This window comes from Sorex fumeus, unplaced genomic scaffold, assembly GCF_029834395.1.
Source record: "Sorex fumeus unplaced genomic scaffold, SorFum_2.1 ptg000078l, whole genome shotgun sequence".
Lineage (NCBI taxonomy): Eukaryota > Metazoa > Chordata > Mammalia > Eulipotyphla > Soricidae > Sorex > Sorex fumeus.
The window spans coordinates 4,772,109-4,799,640 of record NW_026606135.1 but is presented as its reverse complement, the minus strand read 5'-3'; the positions used below and the strand labels follow the sequence as shown (position 1 = coordinate 4,799,640).

The 27,532-nt window shown below is 44.1% G+C and overlaps 1 protein-coding gene across 1 annotated transcript in view; it reads left to right on the top strand.

The window, feature by feature from the left end:
• VSTM4 (V-set and transmembrane domain containing 4) overlaps window positions 1-27,532 on the top strand; it is a 94,132-nt gene that overhangs the window by 9,281 nt on the left and 57,319 nt on the right. Inside the window, exons 2-3 of the mRNA XM_056130476.1 lie at window positions 2,210-2,608; window positions 21,645-21,713. Of these exons, the coding sequence (XP_055986451.1) occupies window positions 2,210-2,608; window positions 21,645-21,713 (468 nt within the window). The remainder of the gene's footprint in view (window positions 1-2,209; window positions 2,609-21,644; window positions 21,714-27,532) is intronic.

Below are 27,532 nucleotides of genomic sequence, written 5' to 3'. Positions count from 1 at the left end.
GGGGTCCCGGGGCCGCTGAGCTCTCATCCCACCCATATTGTTTCAATTTCCTGCTTTCCCAGGTCTTGTTGACTCTAGTGGGGAGCAATTGGGGGCAGGGTGGAGCTGGACTTCAACTCAGGGAGCCAGCTGCTGCTTCTCTGCTGCTCTTTGGCCAGTGGAACCCTGGGCATCTGTTGGAATGGGGTCACCCTGGTGTTTCTGCTGCATCTCTGTTCCCTGGGGGAACTCTTGTCCCAGGAGCTGGTGAGGTCTGTAGACAGGGCATTAGCAACCTGGAGGAAATGATCTCAGGCTAATTCAGTATGGCGTTAGTATTGGCAAGGTGCCCTCAGGGCAGGCGAGATAATGGGGAGATGAAGGCAGCATTCCTATGCTTTCATTTGCTGTCAGTAACTTGGATGCTGGTGAAATTGTTACTGGAGTATCTGCCTGCTTTGGTTACCTGAATTCCCTGAGTACCACCCTTGGCTATCTTTGTCCTTTGTCACAGTAGCTTGGAGGTTTGTTTGTTGTTGTTTATTTGTTTTTGGGCCACACCCTGTGGTGTTGAGGGCTTACTCCTGGCTCCGTGCTCAGGGGTCACTCCTGATATGGGATACCAGAAATGAAACTAGGGTTGAATAATGCCTTAACCAGCTCTAAGAAACCTCATTTTGGCTCATGAACTGCCTAAAATCCCATCCAACGCTTTCCCCCTATTGTTTTTCAAGGTAATAAAAGATTGTTATGGTGGGATAAGCTAAACACTCCCCCAACCCCCGCCCTCACCCTAAAGATTCTTAGCCCTACAACCATTCTAGCTTACTTTCTAAGGCAGAAGGTACTTTGTGGATGTGATTAAGGGTCCTGGGATTTCTGTGTTTCTTGGTGGACCTGGCTTCTAACAGACTGTGGTGGCGGGGGCAATGGAGAAGTGGGGGGACTGGAAATGAAAGATTGATTCACATGTCCTACCTTTTAGCCTGCTTAGTTTCTGAAGTTATTGGTAGAAACTGGCAAGAAAAATAAGCTTATTGTCTGAACATTTTTGGCAAAGACTGTTTTGTGTGGCAACCCATTTCTACCAGGGCCTGACCTTGTTGGTTCACAGCTTTTGTTCAGATCTTTCTTGATCCCTTTTCCATTTTTCCTTGCTTCCCAGGTCCCAATCAGGGTTCAGATAGTCTCTTTTCTGTCATATTTAGTGAACAGAGGTGGCATTAGAGGACTACAGTGTAGATCAGCAAGATGCTGGGGACCTCGACTTGTGAGATAGGGTGTGTGGGGGTCTGAGTTTTCTGCACTTGGGCTCAGTGTTGTGGGGTGAGGCTATGGGACCTGGCGAGACAGCTCTATGGGATGGAATGAAAGTCTGGGCATCTGTGCAAAGTGTTCACTCTGTAGTCTGCCTGCCTGGGAGTTTCAGGACAATGCTGTTCAAAATGGCAGTGCTTGGCAGCATCAGTTAAAAAACCTAGGGGACAGGAAGTAGCGTACAGAATTTGGGATTCTGGGGTATCTTTTGGGGTGCTGGGAGATTTCCTCACTCCTCTTTGCTGCTGGGCTTAGTCCTTCTTTATTCCTTACTTCAGTGCAGAGAGTATGGATCATGGTCCTCAGGGATGTATGGAGCATGAACTGAGAATGCCCTGTGCCTAAGGGCCCTGGGGCTAGTTTCAGGCCCTTGTGAGCAGCACAGTGATTTCCCTGGGTTATAGTTGTAGTAGCTGCAACAGGAGCCTAGTAAGGCAGGTGCAGGCCTTTCAGTAGACAGGCATCAACTGGGGCAGCCCTTCCTGACCCAGGACCCACACACCCGTAATATAGCTAGGGATGGGATTAACAGCCCCAGGGAAACTGGTGGTAGGCTGGGATGAGAGCAAGGTATTTTTAAGAGGTCCCCTGAATCCTGTGAAATATCCTTCAATTTAAATGTCGACAACTAATAAACACTTAAAAAATAAATAAAAGGTCTAGACCGGGGGTCCCTGTACATCCTGTGTGGTTAGCATAATCTCATTGACGAGGACATAGGAGCCCCCAGCTCTGAGGGCTCCTTCTGGAAGGCAGAGACTGAGCTGGTTGGGGTAGAGCAATGGGGACCATGGGGACCATCCCATCTCTCTGCCCCTATAGAGCATCCCGCTCCTAGGGAAAAGTGCCTTCCTGGGAGAGGAAGTGGCTCTGGAAGGTGGCATCCTCACTTTATTCCTTGTTTCTTCTGCAGAGGTGTGTGGTGCCCTGAATGTCACCGTGTCCCCAGGACCTGTGGTTGACTACCTGGAGGGGGAGAATGCCACGCTCTTGTGCCACGTCTCCCAGAAGAGGCGGAAGGACAGCTTGCTGGCCGTGCGTTGGTTCTTCTCTCGCCCCAACTCCCCGGAGACCCTGATGGTGAAGATGACCAAGCTCCGGCTGGTACAGTACTATGGGAACTACAGCCGCAGTGCCAACCGGCAGAGGTTGCACCTGCTAGAAAAGAGGCGTGGGGCTGTCTACATGCTTTCCATTCTGACCCTCAGGCCTGCTGACCAAGGCCACTATGCCTGCAAAGTTCAGGAAATCAGCAAGCACAGGAATAAGTGGACAGCCTGGTCTAATGGTTCCTCCGGGACAGAAATGAGAGGTAAGGGCATGAAGACTCTAGAGAGGTCGCTGCTGGTGACGGGGATTGTCTGGCCAGTGTGCTTCTCTCCAGGGAGTCAAGCAAGATGCCATGGGTTGCCCTGCAGGGCTCAAACACATCTTCTCAGCCCTAAAGACTAGGGCTGTATTCCATCCCTGTGGAATGGGGGCTTAAGATGTGGGGCCTAAGGATGTCTTGGGGACACGGAAGCGAGAAGAGAAAGGAGCAGATACCTGGCTCTGTGCTGCCGCCCGCCACCCGCCCCATCCCCTGAGCAGCCCCCTTTCAAGATGGAAAGATGGGGCTGGCTATATGCTGGGCTTCTGGCTCAGATCTGTGCAGCTGTGATGAGCACTCAAGGCTTTGATTCAAATGTGAGTTTCCGGTGTCTGAGCAAGGAGGGCTGGTGGCTGCTTCAGGTCCATTGCCCAGAGAGCTGATCTAAGACTCAGGCAAAAGCTCACTGAGAAACTCAGCTGAACATGGGAAAGGAAAGAGAGAGAGAGAGAGAGAGAGAGAGAGAGAGAGAGAGAGAGAGAGAGAGAGAGAGAGAGAGAGAGAGAAGAGAGAAGAGAAGGGGAGGGAAGGAGGGAGGAAGGGAGATACTCCTGGAACACCTTAGCTCCCATGCACTGTATTTAAAGGTTATTTATTTATTTATTTATATACCTCTGAAGTCACAGTTGTTCCTCTCATGAACAACCCTAGTCATTATTTTAATAAGAATTGCTATTGCTTTTGTGGACAAAAAGAGAATCATTTTTGTGCACTAAAATTGTATTTTTACTTGTTTGCTCTAAACTTGAGTTTGGACTGGCACAAGCTGAAGAGGATAACCAAGTCAAGCTGATGATGCCAAGTATGAAAAAGAAGCTGATTTTCTTGTATACATGGAACATAGCATGGAAGTTGTTTTTCCTCCCTTCCTTTCCCTTTGTTATCACTGCAGTGGCCTGGAGTAGTCATGGTTGATTGTAGACTTCACTGCGGAAGACATTCTGAGCCATGGGATTTGCACTCACTCACCTGCTTTAGTTCCTGCTCACTTGGTGATTATGTGCCAGATATTTCAGACATGGTTGAGGCATTTAGGATCTCCCTCAGAATCTGGTATGGTGCTGGGATGCAGTCATGGCTTTCTACCTGCAAGGTGGATGCTCTATCCCAAGTCACCACCATCCCTACCCCAGTCCCAATTAGTGATTTTTGATTACTTTCTTGAAGGGATAAACCTAAGTTATGAAGAGATATTTTCAGAACCTGATATGAATAAGGGAATTCTTAAAGTTAATAATTTATGTAGAGTCTTTAAGCAGCCCCATTTTGTCTGGAGTTGGCTTACAGTAATGTTCTTAAGCACAGAAGGATATATTATCACTGTTATGCGCTTTTTCTCCTTTAGCAAATTAATTCAAGAAAACAAATGACTCTCAGTGTAAGTATGTATTTTGGCTCAGAAAACAGAAAAATAGATTAGATGACCAGAGGCTGGAGAGGGAATCCACTCTACATATCACTTGGCTCTAAAACATTAGATCTTGTATATGTCTTTTTCCTTTTTATGCCCGGTATATTCTGGAGCCATACCAGTACCATCAAGTCTCTGTGCAGGAATGATTCACTACCTGTTAGAATAGATGAAAATACACCCCATTCAAGTAGGGGTGATTCTATTTTTTTAATTTTTAATTTTTTTATTTTTTAATGTTTTTTAATTGAATCACCGTGAGATATAGTTACAAAACTTTCATGTTTGAGTTTTAATCATAAAATGATCAAATACCCATCCCTCCACCAGTGCACATTTTCCACCACCAATGTCCCCAGTATGCCCTCCCCTTTCCAACCCTCCCCCTGCCTCCATGGCAGACAATTTCCCCCATACTCTCTACTTTTGGGCATTACGGTTTGCAATACAGATACTGAGAGGCTATCACGTTTGGTCCTTTATGTACTTTCAGCAACATCTCCCATCCCGAATAATTCCTCCAACCATCATTGTTTTAGTGATACCTTCTCTATTCCAGCTGCCTTCTCCCCCAGCTCATGAAACAGGCTTCGAGGTATGGGGCAATATTCCTGGCCCTTGTGTCTACTCCTTGGGTGTCAGTTTCATGTTATTTTATATTCCAGGTACAGTCCTATGTCTGTCCCTCTCTTTCTGACTCATTTCACTTAGCACGATACTCTCCCAAAGCACTATACAGCGCCTATCAGGATACCCATGACATTTTTCAAGGAAAACTCCTGAAATTCATATGAAACAATCAAACCCCCATGAATAGCTAAAGCAATTCTTGGGAAAAAGAAAGATGGGTGGCATCACCTTCCCCGGCTTCAAACTGTACAAAAAAGCAGCAATAATTAAAACAATATGGCATTGAGCTAGAAACAGGCATGCAGACCAATGGAATAGAGTTGAATATTCTGTTACAGACTCTCAAATATATGATCACTTAATCTTTGACAAAGGAGCAAGACAAAAGCCTCTTCAACAAGCGTTGCTGGAAGAACTGGACAGCTACCTGCAAAAAAAATGAACTCTGACCTCTAATGCCAGGCACAAAAGTCAGATCAAAGGGCAATTTAGCTCATTACTAATGTGGATCCACTTCCAGTGAGTAAAGCTGGTTCCCTCTAGACTGTTTGTTTGGGGCTCTTCATCAAAAACTCAGGTCATTCGTAAGTCTTCACTGGAAATGAATATCCCTTTTCTTCTTTCTTCTCTTTTCCTGTCTCCTCTTCCATTCCCTAACTTCCCACTCTCTCCTCAGAGGCACCCTTCTTATTTTCCTCTTCCACTTCCTGTTCCTTCCCCTTTCCACTGGATCACTCACCTCTACTCTTCTTTTTCTTTTTCCCCTGCACTCCCAGCCTCCAGTTTCTCACCAGTAAGTGAGGTAAGTGATTCTTACATCCTCGAGCCACATCTCTCCCACCATGGCTGCCTCGTCTCAGAGTCTCCTTTTCTTCCTACTTACCTGGCCTTGGTGCAGGGCCACAGTTTTCAGACAGGAAGTTTCAAAGCCTTAGGCAGCCCATAACTATACCTTCTAGGACATTCCACGTAGGCTGCTGAAGGACTCAGCCAAGAGATTAAAGAAAGGTAACTCCAAGCGAAGATCTGAAAGCAAACTAGCTTGTTTGGGTTGGAGTGTGTCTGCTCCAGTCTGGCGGAGAGCATATGGAGGCTTGGCTTGCTGTCCTTCCTGATCAGGGCAGGGGACAGCCTGCCCCCTTTCCCCCAGCCCTGGGCCCCTTTCCCTAAGCCTTTTGCCTTGCTCATCCTCACGTGCCTTGTCGCCCTCAATTTCCACCTCACTGTTAATTATGTGGAAATTAAGAACAGAAGCAAACAGCAAATGAAAAGTTCTGTGCTTGGATATGTTTGGATTAGAATATTAAATAGAAATTTTCAGAGGTGTTTTTTGGAGCGAATTACCTTTTCCCTACTGGCCCTATTGTCCCACTTTAATAACATGCTCACTTTGCTCTGCTCCTTCTTGCAGGCTTCTCAAGCTATCCATGGGAGAGGGGAACTTGGAATTTTTTCTTACCCCACCCCACTCCTGCCCTTGACCACGAACCATTGAGTTTTCCCTCTTGCAGCGTTCTTTAGTGTGAGATGATATTGCTTTTTCCAGAAAGAGAGCCCTATGGTTGGGTGGGTGTCTTCTCATCCCAATACTGCACATGGAGGCTGACTGCATGGACACACTTAGAAGTGATTGCTGGCACAGAGCAAGTGGCCTAGGAATGTTGGCTCTTGGTACTTTCTCTGATTTCCATATGTTGGTTGTTTTCTATTGCAAAAACAGTATGATTCAATGAGAGAAAACATGGAACGTTACTTGAAAGGGTTTACAGAAGAAAATAAAAACCACATACAGATCTCTGCCTAGGCTTAATACTTTGCTATAAATCTTTCCATCACTTTCATGCAAGTAAAATTTGAAAATCTAACTTCCTTCATACCATAGAAAGAAAATGTTGTGCCTTATATAATAACTAAAGATTCATGGTCAGGAAAGAACCAAACAATGTGAAAACTAAATGTGAAAGCCTGTCTTTCACACCCTATATCCCCAATTCTACTGTTCCACACCCCCAGAAATAATCATTATTAACAATTTGGTTCCTTCAGATTCTTATCCTTTTTGACATGCAATGATGATCCATATAACAAAGCACTAACAAATAACAAACAATACCTACTGCTTTTTAATTATTGTTATTATATGCATTTTTTGGGTAATTAATATCACATAGCAAAACAATACCATATTGAATCCTGCCCTTCCCCCAGTGACAAAGATTTAGGACATGTCTGATTTTTCATCAGCACAACCAGTGTTTTACTGAACAGCCATTACACATTTCCAAGTATTTCTGTTGGTAAGATTCCTGGAAAGAGAATGCTGGGCCTTGGGCAATACATATTTAAATTTTTAATAAACAATGCCAAAATTAACTCCCAAAGACTTTACAGATTTATACTCTGGTCAACATTTCATGATAGTGTCTATTTCCCAGAAGCCTCAACAATCAATATTCTTAAACTTTTACATTGTTTATCACAATGTTGGCAAAAATTTCACTTTCAGTTTCAATTGTTCTATCAATGCAATACAATCTTATTTTAGTTGTTATATTCCGTGAGGTCAAACATATCATCATCTATTTAGGTAGTTATCGAATAGCTTTTAAATTTGATTTTTGAGTCATACCTGGTGGTGCTCAAGGCTTACTCCTGGCTCTTTGCTCAGAGATCATTCTTGGTGAGGCTCAGGGAACCAGGAATCAGATACGGTGTCAGGAATCGGATTTGGATTGCCACATGCAAGACAGGTACCTTAACTTGCTGTACTATCTCTCTGGCCCCTATTAACTCCTTAAATTTTTTCTTATGAATTGTCTATCTAAATCTTTACCTATTTTTAAATTGATTGCTTTCATACATATGTATATGCATGTATATGTGAATTTATTTATTATTTATCTTCAGTTGTCTTAAAGGGTGCAAAATTTTCTTCCTATTTGTTACTTTTCTTTCCATGGTTAAATTTTTTTTTACTTTCTTGTTTGAAGTACTGTAATTTATAATACCGCTGATGATGATTTTACACATATACAATTCTAACATCACATCTATCACTAGTGGAACCTGAAAAATTTTCCCCAATGGCCTTTGGGGACAAAGGACAAACTTTTCCCCAATGTCCCCAAGACCCTTCCCTTTCAAACCCCCCCCAAAATTCAGTTCTGTGGATAGATTCTCCCATGGTTTGTCCTGGCCCTTTTTTGCTACCTAGCTATGTACCTTTAAGTATCACATATGAGACAGATCATTCTGTATCTATCCTTGTCCTTGTGACTGACTTCACTCAACATTATATCCTCTAGTTTCATCCATGTCATGACAAACTGCATGCTGTTGTGCTTTCTTAGAATTATATTGCATTCCATTGTGATATGTACCACAACTTCTTTTTCCCCTACTTTATTTAAACACTGTGGTTTACAAAATTGTTTGTGATAATTTGTTACAGGCATTCAATATTCCAACACCAGTCCTATCACTACTGTCACCTTCCCTCATTGTTTTCATTTTCCCAACCACTCCCATAAGCTTGCCCCTGTAGCAGGTCCACAAAAATTTATTTTGTATTGCTTGTTGCCACTAAATGGCTAATGAAGTGGTCAAAAAATATTTTCGTAGAAGAAAATTGATGAAAATTGTTTATCTCACCATGGGTGCATTAAGTCCTTGTCTGAGGATTTGCTAAGATGTTGTTGTAAGTTAAGCCTCTGTGTTAATGTTATTGTTAGTCAAGATTGGTTGGCTTCTGTGTTACATTCCATCCAGTCTGGTGTGCTACTACTGGGATGTCAGTGTTGTAGAGTTTGGAGATGTTGCTCCAGAAAATCCAGAATATTTAGCTGGGTTGTCTGGCCAGAGGCTTGGGGGCAGCTTTGGGGTGTGGGAGCAGCTGCCAGGGCTTTGTTAGGGTGGGAGCTGGCTGGCCCCCTCCCCTCAAATTGTGGTACACCCCTCCCCTTGGGTGTACCATAATTTCTTGCTCTATTCTTCCATACTTGGGGATTTGGGTTGTTTCCATATCTTGGATGTTGTACTGAGTACTACAATAAACTTAGGTGTTCATATTCCTTTAGAAGTAATATTTTTGTGTTTTGGTAGTAGTACTGTAGTACTGTCCTCCCTTTCTTCATCAATTTGCTCAAGCAGACACCAGTAACATCTCCATTGTGAGACTTATTGGTTACTGTGTTTGGTATATCGAATGAGCCATGGGGAGCTTGCCAGCCTTTGCCATGAGGGCAAGATACTCTCAGTAGCTTGTCGGGCTCTCTGAGAGGGACAGAGGAATCGAACCCACGTCGGCCGCGTGCAAGGTAAATGCCCTACCTGCTGTGCTAGATGCCAAAAAGTGGTATTGCCGGGTCAGATAAGAGTTCTATTTTTACTGCTTTTGGACAACTCTCCATATTGCTTTCTATAGAGGTTGAACCAGATGACATGCCCACCAACAGGGATAGGGTTCCTTTTTCACTGTAACCCTGCCAACACTTGTTGTTTCCAGGTCCCTCTTTCTTTGTTTGTTTTTGTTCTGGGGTAACACCTGGTTTACTCAGGGCTTACTCTTGCCTCCGTACTCATGAATCACTCTTGGTGGGTGTTGGGGATAATATGGGGTGCCAAGGATTAAACCTGGGTTAGCTGATATAAGGAGAACACCATGCTCACTGTGCTACCTCTCTAGTCGTTTTTACTGGACTTTTAAATATATGCCATTCTCGCTGAGTGAGATGATATCTTCAATGTTTTGACCTACTTTTTCCTAATCATGACTGACATGAGCACTTTTTCATATGCCTGTTGGCCACCTTTATCTCTTCTTTGGAGATGGGTTCTACAAGGTCGTTCTACAAGGGAATACAAAATGCTAAGTTTTATATGAGTAGGTAACTTATATAAGGTTGGTAAGATGGACCACAATTTTAATTCTCCAGACCTGATAAATAACCCTCAGAGGCTTTTCAGCCCAGTTTTGCAAACCACAGACTAAACTGTTTCTTAAAACAGTTTGATATTCCAAACTAAAATGAATCTGCACACTTTCAGATGGACATGTCTTCATCAACAATGAAGATGCTAATAATAGAAGCAATTTTCAAAGGCTGTCTCCTGCAATATAATCAGTATTTCAATCCAAATTACTTACTTTCACAAGCCAAATTATTATCTGACATATGATTATACAAGGAAGCTTTTAATGTGAAGGGGTGGACAAAGTCAGTGAAAATTGTTCCCCTAAAAGTATTTGGGAACAAAGCTGCAATTATAATTTCTTATCTGATATTTAACCCCAAAATGTTAGGGGGAATTTAATAATTGAATCTGAAAGAACTACCACAGGGAACTGATATTTTAAGTTTCAGTGGAAGAAATTAAATAACTCCCTTTTCTCCAGAGACGTGGAACAGATAATTAGGAATGAGATTTACCAAACATTTAGTGCGACTGCTTAATTAAGCAAGCACACATCATGATGCTTCAAGTGTCAACAGGTTCAGATCCTCAAAGGGGACAAATTGATAACTGGGGTGCAATTTAAAACATCACTTCAAAACAGTTCTTCATTGCACCTAAACTCATTCCAACTGCCATGATTTGGGGAAGAATTTAAAAGATTGAACATTTACCTAAGCAGTTGGATAGATGATATCATCCCTAAGCTTTACCCAAAAAGAGGTCAGGGCAGAGAGACTCTCCAATCTTGAAGGCATTGAAGATATGGATGCAAATCAGTTAGAAGTTATCCAGAGAACTGAGGAAAAGAGAGTGAAAGGGCTGTACAGGGAGTGAAGCTGTGTGGGATTAAGACAAGGACATATTCCTGAGGACAGTGGGTCATGTGGAAGCTGGGGTTTTGTGCCTGGGCCATCCGGTGAAGAGGTGACAGCTGTGGAGATGGACTATAAGCAGAGGTGGAAGAAGAGGCAGGGCAGCCTTGAGGGTGGGTAGTGTCAAGGACAGTGTTTGGCAGAATGTACCAGGTGAACAGCTGGACTCTGGGGACCCTAAAAGACTCTTCAAAGCACCCTTACACCTGACCCAGTGCCTGGTGCACAGAAAAGCAGGATTGTGACTTTTATTTTTTAAGTGAGGGAGTGAAGGAGGGATTCACTCCTTGGTATAATGCACATTTAATTCATGGGAAGAGTGAGTGCAAGAGAGTTAGAGACAAATAGATCTGCCTCTCTGGGAGCCGGGTTTGGAGAGGGTCTGACACCAAGTGCCCACTCTCAGTATTTCCCAGGTATGTTGGGAGACAGACACATGGCTTTCTTGTCTGTGGTGGGCCCCATCTCAGAATGTGAGTTTCTTCCTCACTGCCTTGTCACACTGGGAAGTCTATGAAAATTTTCCTGTTTGCTTGTTCTTTTGCTTGGTTCACTTTCTTTTATGAAATTTGTCTTAGAGTGACTGAAAAGAGAGTGGCTTGGACTCTCCCAAACTTGAGTTTCCGTTTTTCCTGCTCATCCTTTCAGGCCATTCAGAGACCCAGTTCACATAGAAGCTTTGTTCGTGTACCAGGAGACACTACTTTTGGCCTGGGTCTTGGAGGGGTCAGGAGGAAAGGAACCCGCAGGCAAACTTCTGAGAGCAGGAACAGAGGGTTCTGTGTCCCACTCCGATGCACTTGCCTTCCCTCAGGAAGCTCACCCACCTATAAATAGCAGGAACCCAACTCCATGCCTTGTTGTCTTTTGGGGGAGGCCACATTCAGCAGTAGTCTGGGGCCTATGTATTTCCCAAGAGGAAACCTGGGCCTCCAAAATGCCCGTCATGTGCTCCAGTCCTCTGAACTGTGTTCCCGACCTCCAGCTACATTTTTATGTTTCCCCCTTTGAGAAAATTACTCCACTGTTTGAGAAAAGGGGCCCAGAACCCAAGTGTACTAATTTTATAGTTTGGAGTCAAAGCAACCCATCTTTATTTTAATTAAGTTTCAAGTTCAGGCTTTCTGTCATCAGCTTCTTCCAGTTTCCTTATATTTTCCTTTCCCATTGATCTGTGTAAGGTGCTGCCTGAGGAAGTTGGGGTAGTTGCTGTCTGCCCTTCAAATGCCTACATCCCCAGAGTGCAGATTTAGTAAGATTTAGCATGCAAGGGACCATCCCTTTTAATTTCTTTTCCTTTCTTTTCAACAAAGAATGTAAAAGTTTTCTGCCCCATGAATGAACTGGAGGGTATCATGCTGAGTGAAATCAGTCAAAAGACCAGATACAGAATGGTCTCTATTATATGTAGGGTATACATAAGCATAATACTGGAATAACAGGTGCCCAAAGGAATCAGAATCTGAGCACTGGTCAGCAGAACTGAGCTTGCTTGGGGAAGGATTGGGTCTACACAGAAACAATGATGATGAAGAGGAATGGACACTGGTGGGGGATGTGGTGTTGGACTGTTGAACCATGAAACTCAACCAGTAACAATATTGTTAATCATGGTGCTTAAAATGAAAACAAATGAAAACTGTTCTGCTTGAGAACTGGGACTTTGAGCTCCCAGTCTCTGAGAAACTAAGACTTCACAAACTTTAAAGGAAAGCATCACAGATCCAAAGATAGAGGCTTCAACTTGTAGAGATTTCTGTCTCCACAGCCAGGCATACTGTTGCAGGTCTGTGGCATGGAGACTGGCCTTCCATGGAAAGAAAGGATGGATGAGTAGGAGGGGCTCCCTTACCCTGGCCTCTCCTCCTGGCCCTCAGATGCCAGTGATAGTCAGGCACCAGCCCCATGCTCTTTGGGAAGACTTCACCCACCAATCCAGTTTCATATCCATGCCTTTCATCCCTGCATCTATGAAATTATGACTTGTTATGGGCTAAGAAGTGTTCAAGGGAGTGCAGACCACAGGTGTGCTCCAAGCCTTTGCAACGTTCTCTTTGACTGGAGTACTGGTAAAGAATTAGAGAGGGCAATATAGAGTATATTTGAAGACCCATATCCAGCAGCAAGGGTGGGAGGAAATGAAATATTAAAAATCATAAGAAGATGATCTCTGTAGCTCAAATTTTCGCTTGTTTCTGAGTTGGAGTCTTCTACTTCGGAGCTTCATCAGTCCTTTTTCAAAAAGAACTTTCTCCAAAGCCATGTCCTTCATATTTTATGGAGGGTGGTCATACTGTGGTAGAGTTTTCCATAGGTTTTACAGTGATTCATTGGTTGTATGAAAGAGGCACTAGTTTACTTTGATTTGTGTGCTCTGCCCTGGACTGAATAAAAGATTGTGACCCAGAGTCAGACCCCTCATGACTTGAATTCCCTATTTTATGAGCTCATAAACACAGGCCCAATCTCTCTGCATGGAGTGTGGGAGTTGGGACTTCTCTAAACTGTGGGTCCAGGGGACTGATGCTCAGAATTTTCTGAATGGCGACTTCCCTTCTCATGCAGTCCCTGAATCCTCTCCCTCATTTCCCAAATGGAAGTTCAGAGGTGCCACTCAGAATTTTTTAATAGGAATCCACATTTTAATAGGAATCATAATCGATTCTGCACACTGAAGTTTTGGGGCAGTAAATGAAGTCAAGACCCTTGGTGCTCCAGATCTGTGGAGTCTGGGAGAAGACTTAAGTCCAGCTAGGCCAGCAGTGGAGATCAAAAGGCCAAGCTGGATCAGGTTCTGGCCACTATTCTTTGTGTTTTCCTTCTTCTGTCTGTGCCAGAGCCTGTACTATTATATTTCTCTCCATCACTACCTGCAACACCAGGAGGTCTTCTGTGTTATAAGTGTCTGCCTACTTTTTTAAAAAAATTTTTTTATTAGTGAAACACCATGAGGTTCAGTGCCTTACTTTTTGATGTAACTTCAGGTTACAATCCAAGCCCCTTTTGTTGTAGAATTCTTTGTACAAGGCATTGGAGGTCCAGAAGAGCAGGTGAGAAAGGATTTGGGGGTGAAAAATGAACCTTCCCAGGATTTCTAAGCATTGTCGGTCAGTTGTCATTCTTTGGAATGATAGAATCTCATAAAGGTGTCAGCATGGTCTGGTCAGTGAACAGAAGACTGGGAAGGGAATGGGGTGAGGTCCCATGGCCCCAAACGGCATAGTCACAGGGTTTTGGTGTGAATTTACAGGACAGTCTGCACAGCTGGTAGTCAGCTGAACCCTCTGTCCAAGCCAACAATGAAGACTCTCAATTTTCACACCTCTCTGAGGGATAATTTTCCTGATGATCCCATCAAAGGAAGCTTGACTAAGAGTCTTTCTTTCCGACCTGCTTCTTTCAGACACAAGGCTGATATGATCGGCTGGCCTGGGTGCCTCTGGTTGCTTTCTTCCAGATGGTTTGATCCTGTGCCCATTCTCAATCCCTTCTTCCTGGAAGGGCTGTGACACAGTGGCACTCACAACTTGTCCCTTGTTCTATTTCATCTGATTCTGCTCTCTTGGGGCGGGGCCCCCACGATGCCCACAACTTAGTCCTGGGAGCCAGCTCCTCACCAGGAGGTCATCCAGGCTCAACCCCCTGGGCCTAGAATTCTGAGGAAATCATAAAGCATCAATAGATCAGTTAGCCACTTAGTGTTTGAGTGCTTTTTACTTCTCTTTTCCACTGTGTGCCTGGACTGATTGATAAATGGGCAGAGTCAGACAGAACTCTAAATGACCACTTTCTTCTGCTAACGCAATATCGAGAAAGATGGCTTGGCATGAAGGTCCTTCTGCTTCTCTGGCCAGTTGCACCACCTCCTTCTGCCCTGCTCCCAGGCTGAGCACAGTGACTGAGGCTTTGTGCCCCTACAGGAGTTGTTCTTGCACTGACCTCCCCGATGTGGCTCCAGGAAGCAGGAAGGAAACAAGGAGAGGAGAGAACTCTTCAGTTGCCTCCGGCAAGGGTCTCAGGGAATCAGCCCTGGCCAGGTTCCCAGTAGCTGGGGGAATGTTCCAGGGAGCACTTCTGTGCACACATTAGTTCTTTGCTGAACATCCAGTCTGGGAGATGGAGGCCATCTGGAACAGGGCCCTGGTCATGTTTTTCTCACCTGGGAAGGATCAGTGTGTAGCTCACCTGGATCAGGTCTTCCTTCATCCCCAAAGATGGGGCCTGTGGAGATGAGTGGCGAGGGGAATGATGGGAGAGCCAGGATGCAAACCCCTGTGGATAGACAGAAGTCCCATATCTTTCTCCCAACTTGGAAACCCACCTGGAAAGCCACCATGACCTTACCAAGACAGAAGATTAAGTTCTGTCATTTGGAAGTCCCTGTGGGATTAGGGTATGAGCTGCCAGATGCCAGGAGGCTCTCAGGAGCAAGGGCTTCCTGTCGCCCTGGGCTGATGCGTCAGAAGAGACAGGGCTTCAGATATGTCTTCCCATTTGTTTGTTAACTCTAGTGGCTTACAGAATAAGGCAATCACAGGCCAAAGGCATAGATTTGTTGAAGATTGTTTGAAAAGGCTGCAATCTTCAAATGAAAACCATTACACTGTTGGGGTAAGACTTCTGAGTCTTCGATATCTGCTAGTAAAATATTGTTGGAGAAGTTGTCTTTGCCTGAACAAGCAAAATGTTTCCTTGTAGCATCCCATCCTCTTCTGCCTATTCTTATCTTCAGATTAAACTGCACACAGAGGACACAAATTTACCATGGCCATGCTCAGAAGTTCTACCTGGAGCTGGAGAAGTTCTATAAAGAAGACCACACCTTCTACAAGATCATTGTTGGTGATTTTAATACCAAGATAGGACCAAGAAGATCAGCCGAAGAACTCCACATCGGGACCCATGGCCTAGAATGGAATGAACAGGATGAGAGACCTTCTGAGTTCATCATGTCAACCAAGACCATGCATAGTAACTCACAGTTCCAGAAGACCGAATCTAAACGTTGGACATGGGAGTCTCCCAGTGGACAGTTCCACAAAGAAATTGACCACATCATATTCCATCGACAGTTTTGCCTGACTGATGTTGCTGTTGTCCCAAAATTCCAAATGGGATCAGACCACCATCTCATTTGTGCAGAATTCTACTTCATGGATAGGGGAGAAAGGGCTGCAAAGTCTAAGAAGAGAACTCCCAGAATGACCACCAACTGGAAGCTCTTTGGCACTATTGTGGCAACATGGGAAGATGCCGTCGTTGACAACATTGAGGAAGAATATGATTGACTGGTTCAGCACCTCCATGATTGTGCGAGGAATGCCGAGGGAGAGAGAGATAGCCACAAAAAGACACCTGTCTTTGAAAACTCTTGAGCTCATTTGCCAACTTGGCTTGGTGCAAGCCTCAGGCAACCACAAGCGAACATCTGAGTTTGCAAAGCAGTGCAGAGAAGCGATAAAGGAAGACCTCAAAGAGAGAAGAGCAGTAGTGCTGGTAGATGCAGCAGAAACCGGGAAAAGCATTCACAATGCCCACCTGTCCTTTGCCAACTACAAGACCAAGATGACTGCCCTCCGATGTCCTGATGTATCTATCACATCTTCCAGAAGGGCATGGAGAATATTATCCATGACTTCTACTCGGATCTCTTTGATAGCCACGTCCACCTGCCCACATACGAAATTCCGCAGGATGGATATGTAGTTTCCAACGTTCTCCCTTCTGAAATCCGACATGCCATTTCGTTGGTAAAGAAGCTAACAGCACCCGGCCCAGACAAGGTCAGATCCAAACACTCGAAGAACCTGCCATCAGTACTCATCAATACACTGGCTCGGCTCTCCACACACTACCTGTCTGAATGCAAGATTCCATCCCAATGGAAAACCAGAAGGACTGTACTACTGTACAAGAAGGGAGACATCCACGACATTGGCAACTATCACCCAATCTGCCTGTTGTCTGTCATCTACAAGCTGTACACTCGAGTCATCCTGAATAGGATTGGCAGAACACTAGATGAAGGACAACCATGTGAGCAAGCTGGGTTCCGCAAAGCCAAACAGGGTGTTCAAACTCAACACATCAAGATCATCTGTGAGCTGTATTATGGATTCACTACCAGGATCTCACTATTCTACAAGGAAGTGATCATCCATGTCAAGAGAGGGTTTCAGCAGATTGACACCATTTCACAGAAACTCTTCAGTGCCATCCTGGAGAACATCATGCAATGACTGGAATGGGAAGGAATGGGAGTGAAAATAGATGGTCGACAACTGCACCACCTCCACTTCACTGATGACATCATTCTAATAACACCAAACATTAGCCAAGCGGCACAAATGCTGGCCGACTTCAACTGTGAGTGTGGAAAGGTCAGACTACAGCTGAATCTCATGAAGATAATGTTTATGAGAAACGGTCTCATTCCTGACGTTCCATTTGCTCTCAATGGAATTAACATTTCTGAATGCAACAGTTATGTGTGCCTAGGTCGAGAAGTCAAGATGACGAATGACCTGGCACCTGAGTTGCACAGGAGGAAGAGAGCGGCTTGGAACGCCTTCAAGAGCATCAAAGAAATAGCTAAGAGGACGAAGAACCTCCGGCTCCGGGCACATCTCTTCGATTCCACATTCTTCCTGCATTAACATATGCCTCAGAGACCTGGGCCCTACGAAAACAGGGTGAGAACACTATTTGGGTCTCCCAAAGGGGAATCAAAAGAGCTATGCTTGGAGTATCATGTTTCACTCAACTGAGAGAAAGAATCTGGAGTTCCGACCTCCATCGGTCAAGAATCAAGGATGCTGTCTCGTTTGTAGAAAATCAGATGGACTGGACACATAATGTGATTTGGAGACGACTGCTGGACTAGAGCCATTACAGACTGGATTCCACTGGACGTAAAAAGATCATGTGGCCGCCCACCTACGAGATGTTCAGACTTCTTTGTCAAGACTCTGAACGATCGGGTTGAGGCTCTTTGTGTTCCTGGTGCAAACATACGCCATTGGGCTACACTCGCACGCGACAGGGATGAATGGAGACGTTACTGGTGCCCACTTGAGCAAATCAATGAGTCACGGGATATCAAGTGATCAAGTGATCCCCTTTTCACCTCTGAAGGGAAGGGAAGCTGACATCATCCCTGAGTATATCAGCTCCCTAAGAAAAAACATTTTTGCCCATTATTTGCTGCTCAGTTTTCTCCTATGCTTCAGAGTGTGACTCTTAAATTGTCTAACAAGGAAGGATTTCCTGTCATTGTGGCTAAATACCCTGTTTGCATGAGCCATTGCTGTTCTAGCAAAGGCAGTCCATCTCTAGTCATTCATTGCTTTTTTGGGTCCCTGACTGTGTGTAAGGTTTATTTCCAGCTCTGTGCTCAAGAGATCATTCTTGGTGGGGCTCAGGGACCATATGCAGTGCTGCATATGAACTTGGGTCAGCTGTGTACAGGGTAAGCATCTTGCCTATGGTATAGTCTCTGTGGTCCTCAATTTTCATTCATCATTCATTGTTTTTTTCTTTTCACAAATAGGGAACTATTTGTTTGTGTCTGGTTTCCTCCTTTGTCTTGTTTGAGAAAGCAAGTAACAAGGTCTCCCTAAATCATTTATACTGACAGGAGGTATGTCAGGATTGGGAGCTCACAGGGCTCTATGCAAGAAGTTTCTGAGTGTCCTTATTTCCCCCAGACAACTATTTTATGGAAAAGAGCAGCAGCTGGTTTGGCATATAATGATCAACAAAATTGTTACTAATTTTAGCTCTTCCTACATGATCTCTGCCAGAACCTTGGAATCTGTCACACCATTCTGCTGTTAGCTATCCTGTTGCATCATCAACCACCAATATCAGCCCCCAGACCATAGGAGACACATTGAGGACCACGGCCAGGTTCACAGGATGGCTCTGAGCAAGCAGTGTGGCCACTGGCTTTGTTAACACACCTAAATGCTGTTCCTTAATTTAAATTCTTGATTTTTCCTCTGGGAATCAGCAGTTTAGGATGTTGGGTGGGGAAAATGTAAGAAGGATGGTTGACAAAATTGTCTAACATATATAATATCACAGGTGATATCACATATTCACTGAAAGTTCATTTCTAGAAGTTCAGATTGCTTACTTGTGGGGCAGTCATAAAGAAGAAATGATTCCTTCATTTCATAGGCCCCTACCAGCTGCTGGCCAATGTGCCAGAGGATAGAGACACAGAGAGTGAAGATTCATCTCTTGGTCTTAAGGAATTTAGGTTCTGATTGGAGAGAAATTTGTCCTTAGTAACAGCAGGCTATCTTTCAGGGCGCTAAAGACTACTTCTAAGAACAATTAAAAAAACTGCATTTCAGCAATGATGTATATATTGTTGCAGCATTTTACATATACAGTGTATGACATACAGATTGCACTTAGCAATCACAATTATTCTCTGAAGGACTATGTCTAATACAGAGAAGCAGAGGGAAATTGTCACCTTTAAGAAATTCATCCCTGTTTAAGGAGTTGTAGTTGAGAAAAGTGTACATAAAGTGGTAATTTAGCTGCTTAGGAAGAAGTAAAGCTTTTAACAATTTTGACAATGAGATCAAAATTGGAAGGGCCGTGGTAAATTATATAAGGTTTCCATTGGGGAATCCTTGAAGTAGGGGCAAATAAGAGACACAACATACCCTAAGGCAATAAAAACAGCCTCTAAACTTCAATAAAGATCCCCATGGACTTAGGTGCCCATTCTCCTACTCTGGCATCCAATCAAGAAAGTAAATCCTGTCTAGTGCCACTATCATTTTCCATGTCTGTCAGGAACTCAATTTTAAGAATGATCATGCATATCAAGAGACATAATCAAAAACAAAATTAATGACAAAAACCTATAGGTTGAAGCATATATGAAAGTTATAAAGCGTGTAGGTTTAAAAAATTTGATTAACAAGGCAAAGAGGTTAAATAGACTTCCAGAATAACATTAGAGAACTGAGACACATAAAAATGAAAAATCTAGAACTTAAAAATAAAAGTACTGTACTGTCCTCCCATTTTTCATCGATTTGCTTGAGTGGGCCCAATAACATCTCCATTGGAGACTTTGTTGTTACTGTGTTTGGCATATCGAATACATCACGGGTAGCTTGCCAGGCTCTGCCGAGCAGGCGAGATATTCTCAGTAGCTTGCCGGGCTCTCTGAGAGGGGCGGAGGAATCGAACTTGGGTCAGCCATGTTGGCTGCATGCAAGGCAAACGCCCTACCGCTGTGCTATCGCTCCAGCCCAGAATTTAAAAATACGGTAAATTAAATTAAAAATGTTATAGATGATTGAAAGCAGCTTAGACACTGAGGAATGTCAAATTAGTGATCCAAAGCAAGATAGGAAAGATCAATGCAACTTCTATAGAAATAAACAATGGAAAAATGCAGACCTGAAATCCATAACAAAAATACAAAAGTTTTTATGAGGTGCAATTAATGTCTCAGACTATTTTAGACATATTCATATCTCTGCGGGCTGGAGCGATAGCACAGTGGTAGGGCGTTTACCTTTCATGCAGCGAGCCCGGCTGAGCCGGGATCGATTCCTCTGCCCCTCTCAGAGAGCCTGGCAAGCTACCGAGAGTATCTCACCCACACGGCAAAGCCTGGCAAACTACCCGCGACGTATTCGATATGCCAAACACAGTAACAAGAAGTCTCAAAAATTGGAGATGTTACTGGGCCCGCTCGAGCAGAATAGATGAACAATGGGAGGACAATTCATATCTCTCATATTCAATGCTTGTTTGTTGGGCCACACCTGTCAGTTCTTAGGGCTTACTCCTGTTTCAGTGCTCAAGGATTACCCTTGGCAGTACTTGGGGGACCACATATAGTGCAGGGAATCAAACTGAGTTAGTCACGTGCAAGGCAAGCACCTTAACCTCCATACTACCTCTTTGGCCCCATCTTTATCTTTTTATTCAGATCCTAGTTTGTCTTCTCTAGAGACATTCAGTGAGGTAGCCACTAATCATATGTGACTATTGACATTTAAGTTAATTAAAATGAAATAAAATTACAAATTCAGTCCTACCGTCCCCTGAGGAATAGCCTTATGCTCATATTTCTATCTGTGAACAATGACTACTGTATGTACTCTCAACATAAGACATTATCTTCATCTCTAAAAGTTCTGTTAGACAGTGGTGTCATTCTCTGGGAAATTTTGCTGTTGATGAGCTTACCCCCAATGTCTTGGGACTTCTCCTTGTTTACCAGTTCTTTAGTATGCTAAGAGTTTTGTGCAGTCTGATTCAATTCAGTAGCCCTACCTTTTGTTTATTTGGGTTTTTTGTTTGTTTGTTTTGTTTTTATTGAATCACCTGTGTTACAAAGCTTTCGTGATTGAGTTTCAGTCATACAGTGTTCTAACACTCATCTCTCCACCAGTGTACATTTCCCGCCACCAACCAGTATTCCTCATATCCCTTCTGTGTCCCCACCCCCCCACCCCCGTTCCCCACCTTTTGGGCATTATGGTTTGTAATACAGATACCTAGAGGCCAAAAGAAGGTATAGTAGAATTGGTGATTGACCATAAAAGCAGACAAAATAAAATCCAAATCCAGTGCCTATCACCACATGTGACCACCGTGCATGGAGTGTGAAGCTCAGAACACTGATTGTTCTTCAGCAGAGGACCACGTGTTCTGCTGCTTAGGACAACCAGAGCAAGTACCCTGTGTGTCACAAAGATGTACAATGAAAGAGTAAGCTGACTCGAATTTAATTCTTGGAATCCCACCTAAAGAACTCTCTCGTTTGTAAGCATCTGGAGGCATTTGGCACTTCAGTTGAATGGAGTCTCAGCTTTGCCATTTGTTTATTGACTTAAACAGAGACAACTTCATTGCTCTCCCTGGTGCCTCAGGTGTCTTTATTGCTGTGTCTAAGTCACTGTACCTCTCCCTGGCATTTGAGTTATGGCAATTCAATGTAGTTTTGTAAATATGAAGACTATGAATTAAAAAGATGTATATACTATCTGGCAGCAGTTTGGATTGCAGTATGGGTCAGGCCCATTAGCAACTCTATTTCATCTTGTGCCATTGCTTTTTTGTCTTACAGTGACTTCTCTCCAAGTTCCGGAAGATTCATCCTTTGAGAAAAAGAAAAATACATGGGCATTTTTTGAAGGTAACTCTCGAATATTTCTCATTATAAATGCATCTCTCTTGATTTTAGATAATAGGAGAGGAATAGAGAAAGACGAAAGGAACCTAATGTCTCAGTTTTGCCCTATCATCAACTTATTTTCTTACGCTCAAATTAATTCCAGAGTAAGTTGGGAATACATGATGTTATCAGTCCATAGATTTTATATAGCACTGTAGCATTGTAGCACTGTCCTCCCATTGTTCATCAGTTTGCTTGAGCGGGCCCAATAACGTCCCATTTTGAGACTTGTTGTTGCTGTATTTGGCATATCGAATATGTCACAGGTAGCATGGCAGGCTTTGCCATGCAGACAAGATACTCTCAGTAGCTTGCTGGGCTCTCTGAGAGGGTTAGAAGAATCAAACTTGGGTCAGCCAACCAGCTGCGTACAAAGCAAACGCCCTACCCACTGTGCTATCGCTCCAGCCCATGGATTTTATAATAAAAGTGAAAGGGCCAATCTGTGTAATTTGGGTTGTTTGTTTTGTTTTGCTCAAGAATTTAATTTTAATTTTATAAACGGTACTTTTAATTATTACTACACATAGCTATGGAATCTTAGGGTTACTCTCCATGGAACCCTCAAAACAGAATTTGACATATTCCCTCTCCTCAACCCTAAGAATCAGGCCCTTTCTGAAAGGCAAAACTAGAATCCTCACTGGTATAATGCCTCAGAGTAGCTGTTTCCAGAGTGTTTTTTTCCTATTGGCATTAGTGGTGGCTGCAGCAGCATCTGGTGTCTTGCTTTTTTTAAGCTAGCTGCAGCATTGGTGAGGTCAGAGGTGGTTGAAACTCCCTGGTGCCTGATCTCAGGCATTTTCCTGTTAGTTTCTTGACTGCAGTAGTGCTTGCAGATGAATATTCAATCCCTGGCCTCCCCCTGGCCCTATGCCCACCTGCCCTCACACAAATGGCATTGTCAGGCCTCTGCATGAGATGCTGAAGCAAGTGAAAATCCCTTAGGATTACTCCCCAGATAGCTCTTACTGAGCAAGATGGTATTCCATATTGGATTATAAAAGCACAAATATTTGTTAGTGCAAGATTTTGCGACAGAGCTCATATCTCCTAGACATTTGCATTTAGCCTGGCAACATCAAGGATGGCATTGACTTTCCTGATCCTGGGGTCCAGGGAGAGGTAGAATCCTTTATTGTGTTGAGGAATGTTGGGGTCATGGGATTTCAAAGCAGTACTAAATCCCCCAGCCAACATCAGGGTTGCCTGGCAACAGGTACCTTCTGCCTTTTGTTGGGGCCACTCAGTCGGGCCTGGACAGACTCACTGGGAGAATGGGAGCTGGCACTTGGACATTGTTCCCCCTACCCCAGCATCCCTGCTGTGTGAATATCACTGCAGCCTGCTGGCCTCACCATCTGCTTCGGGGAGGCCTGGGCTGGGAGCACTGGAGGGACATTTTCTGCATAGTGGCTGACAATTGATTCTCAAATTCACACTGGTGCCTTTGGAAGAGACAAGTCTCGAATACACTCAGGGTATAGACTGATACTTTTAGAATTATTGTGACTGTGCAAGTGTAGATGGTAATGAAAAGCTCACCCTAGATTTGGTTACAGGCAGATGTTTTGTTAAATTTGGACCCAAAGGCTTCTGTCTCCAGACAAGGAGTTCTAGCTAGGTCTGAGTTTTAAAAAATTTCTGCTAACGTTTAGAATCGAGGGAGGCTTTTGCATGAAAGGTAAAGTCAGACAATAAAGGAACATCAGGCCATTGCTTCCCAAGAACAGCCCTCAGAACACCTGAACTGCTAACCCTGTCACTGTCTGGCAGGACACAACTTTGTTGTCCTGCCTGATGCAAAAGCAGCCTGGAATCCTAGGCAGAGAAAAGCAGGCTAAGTGGTTCTAGTATTTTGAGTGAATTCTGCAGGGTTATTGTATTCCTGCAGCTACAGAAATGCTTGGAATAAAGGACAAAGTCAGAGCTTTGGGTTACTGATTTCTGCCCTGTCCAGGAAAACACAGGTTCCCTTTATGAGTGTTTACTCTTCCGACAAGGTGACCCTTTTCAGGGTTCTTGTAACTTCAAGAACACTGCAGAGAGCAGCCACAGTTCTGTGCCTGCAGAGACACATCCATGGGTGGCCAGTGCCTGCTGGCTGCTGTCCATGGCCCAGAGAGCCTGTGTGCGTGGCTGAGTAGCTGAGCTTTCCGGACTCGCCAGATGTTTTATGATCCTGTCACCCCAACTGCCTGTGGAGAGCCCCCTTTGTGCCATGTTGGGAAGACTGTGATCTGTAACCATCACGTGGCCCTCTTGATGCCCCCCCATCTCTCCCCCCACCTCCTGCTGGGGGTGAAATGGGACACAGATGTGGCCTGTATGCTTTGGGGAGACTTGTGGGAGATTCTCGCCATGACCTTGTTCCTGGTTGGTTCTGCAGAAGGGGCAAGAATCTGATGGAGCAGTGAGCTCTTGGTTTGTGTCGCAGTTGGCACAAATTTATTTCTATTTTATTTTATTACGGCTTTGGGGTCACACATATGGTGCCCAGGATGACTGCTGGCTTTGTACTCAGGGGTCACTCTTGGCAGGACTGGAGGAATGTGTTAAGCCAGGGATCGAACCTGGGTCAGCTATGTGCAATAGTAAGCACTTTACCTGCTGTACTGTTGCTCTGGCCTGGCATAGAAGATTTAGCAAGACCTTTCATTTTGTTTCAAGAATGAGACTGTGCATTCTCATCTTTGAACCCAGGAATCCCTCGGAGATAGAGGCCAGTGCACATGGTCTACTTCCTGCCACGTGACCACCTTGTTCCTCTTCCTCTGGTGTTAGAAATAGCTTGTAATCCTGCTCCTGGAATCATTTGCTCAGTGGTGTGCAAATCTAGGACTGGCCCTGTGTCCTCCATCTCCTGACACAGACCTGGGGGGAAAGGGAGATTGAGAAACCTCTGCCCTCTACCTGAACATGTAAATGGAGGCCCTGGCCTCTCTCCTGCCTCACAGTGTTCTCTACCCCAGTCATGTGCCAGGCCTACACATTCAAGACACAGGAGTCTACACGGAAAGGTAGTTTTGATTTCGGCTAGTAAAGAATTTTCTCTATTTCAGAGAAGGGATCACTAAGGAAAAAGATGACTGGAGGAACCGGTTGGGATGGGAGATGTGTGCAGAAAGTAGATAAAGAACCAAACATGATAACCTCTCAGGGTTATAATGATGCCTAAATCATGCCCAAAAGTAGAGAGAGATTATGGGGAACCATGTCTGCCATGGAGGCAGGGGGAGGGTGGGAAAGGGGGGGTATACCGGGGATATTGGTGGTGGGGAATGTGCACTGGTGAAGGGAAGGGTGTTTGATCATTGTGTGATTGTAACCCAAACATGAAAGCTTGTAACTATGTCATGGTGATTCAATAAAATTTTTAAAAAGAATTTTCTCAATTTCTCTCTTTCCCGCTCCCCCTTCCCATGACCTTCTTGGCTTGGTGATCTGGCTCTCCTCTACTGGACCTCCTGGACTTTCCATGGGGACTTTTCCAGTAGCTTCCTCAGGGGAAAACACCAAAGGGGGTTCCAGCAGCCCTTGATCTCGTTCATTTGTACAATGTTTGCACAATCTCTCCAGTCCTCCTCGGTTTCTATGATGGGCGCCCTGTGCCCTATGATTGAGACTCTTCCCTGTTCGCAGTCCTGCGTTCCCTTGAATATTCCTGCTAGTGCTCCTTCACCTGAAACCTTGTTATACATGCTTTCTACAGTCTTAAATCTTAGTCCTGACTTCTGAGTGACCGGGAACAGGAACCCACTCAGACAAGCTTAGTGGAATTGCTGACTAAGTTTAAGACCTTGGGAGGAGCTCAGGGATCCCAGGGGCAAGACTATTCTGGGCCTCTCCAGAACAGTGGGGGAAGTTGTGGAAGTCGAGAGGCAGTGAGATGAAAGGAACCTGAATTGTTGATTCCCTCTGTCTAATTGACCATGGTCCCACCTGCCCCCACTCCCACTCTGCATGGAGGCCAGCCCCTCCACCATCCCCAACATGCTTGCTCTTTCAGTTTAAGCACTTAACTAACTGCTTCTCCAGCTCCCCAGGGCTTTCCAGGGGTCCGCTCCTCATCTATGCAGCAGTTCTACTCCCAGAAACTTAAGAACGTGAAGGAGAGATGCATTAAGGTATAAGCTTATGAATACTCCTCATTAATCATTGATCATGAGGGACACTTAGAAACACTGTGAGTGCCCAGTAGGAAATTGTTAAGCCACATATTAATAGGGTCAACTTCTATCAAATGTTTGGAAGTAGCTCAGAATACTCTTTTGAAGTCATATTAAGGAGAAAATGAGATTAAATATTATAAGAAACATAAAATTGTAGTTCTTAATTTAAAAAAATTATGTATACTCATGCTGGGAGATGTCGAAAGCACGTGTAAGGTCCTGAGTAGCCTTCTAAGCACCATACAGTGGATCCCTTGAGGGCCTGAGCATAGCTGGGCTGAGCAAGAGATGGGGTCCAAGCATTGCTTGATCATCTCTGTTTCCCAGCTACTGCTGAACATTTGCAGTGGAAAGTGCACTGGACGTTAGCCAAGGTTTATCTGTGTGCCCAGAACTAGGAACACACCAAGTTGTGGGGCCAGAAGGAGCTTCCCAGAGCTCCACATCAAGTGGACTTTAAAAAATCACAGAGAATGCAAAAATGAACAAACAAATAAAGCTTTAGAAAGACCCGTGGTGATGGATGACGGGCACTGGTGGAGGGATGGGCACTTGATCATGGTATAACTGAAACCCAAGCACAAAATTTGTAAGCCTATAACTGTACCTCATGGTGTTTCACTAATAAAAAAAGAAAAAAAAAGAAAGATAAAAATGTAAAGTCCTGACCTTCTGTCACCATGAGACATTTTTTTCTCAATTTTTTTCTTTTGTTTGTTTTCTCTTTCTCTAGGGTTTTTGTTTGCTTGGATTTTTTTGTTTGTTTGTTTTGTTTTGTTACATTTCCTGTGTTGTTTTAAAGACAACTTGGCATGGAATTCTGGACACACAGGCCTACAGATATGTGAACCACATGGTTTTGCCTACCCTTTGTCATGTTTTGTACTTATGAGGCCGCTAAACATGACTGGTGATACATTTCTGTTGGCTGAAGAAATTTAAGTCAGCAGAGTAACCTTTGCTGAAGTCAAACATCTGCAGCTTTTTTTTGCAACCTAGAAGGTTAAAAGAATGCTTTGGCTTCCCTTTCACTTTTGAGCAACTTAAGTATTTAATCAAATCAGACTGGTCATCATTTGAGTTTAAAAAGTGAAAGTATAACTTTCTGGTTTGAATAATGGAGTTCACCCTCCACCCCACCCGCTTCCTATGTTGATATCCCAACCCCAATGTGTTAGGCACACGGGGCCAGGTAGGGGGGGGTGCAGTTAGGACACCAGCAGACAGTTCAGTGAATGACATGATTGTCCTTACAAGGGGTCCTAGAGGAGTGCGTGCTCTTTCTGCCCAAGGGAAGTCATCTTTCCACCAGGAAGAGAAGGCTCACCATGGCAACATGCCATTTACCACAACCTAATCTTGGCCTTCTAGGGGTCCACACCTGAGAAATACAATGTGTGTTAAGCTCCCTGTCACAGCAGCCATGGACATGGCTTGAGCATAAATTCACATTAGTGATGAATGTAAATTAGTGTTTATTTGAAATAAAATAGATCTCCTGTACCTGTTTGAACCCTGTACCTAAGTTTTCCCAGAGGAAACTTCCTGCAACGCTATAATATAGTATCCCAACCAGGATATAGCACTGGTAGACTCGAGACACAGGAT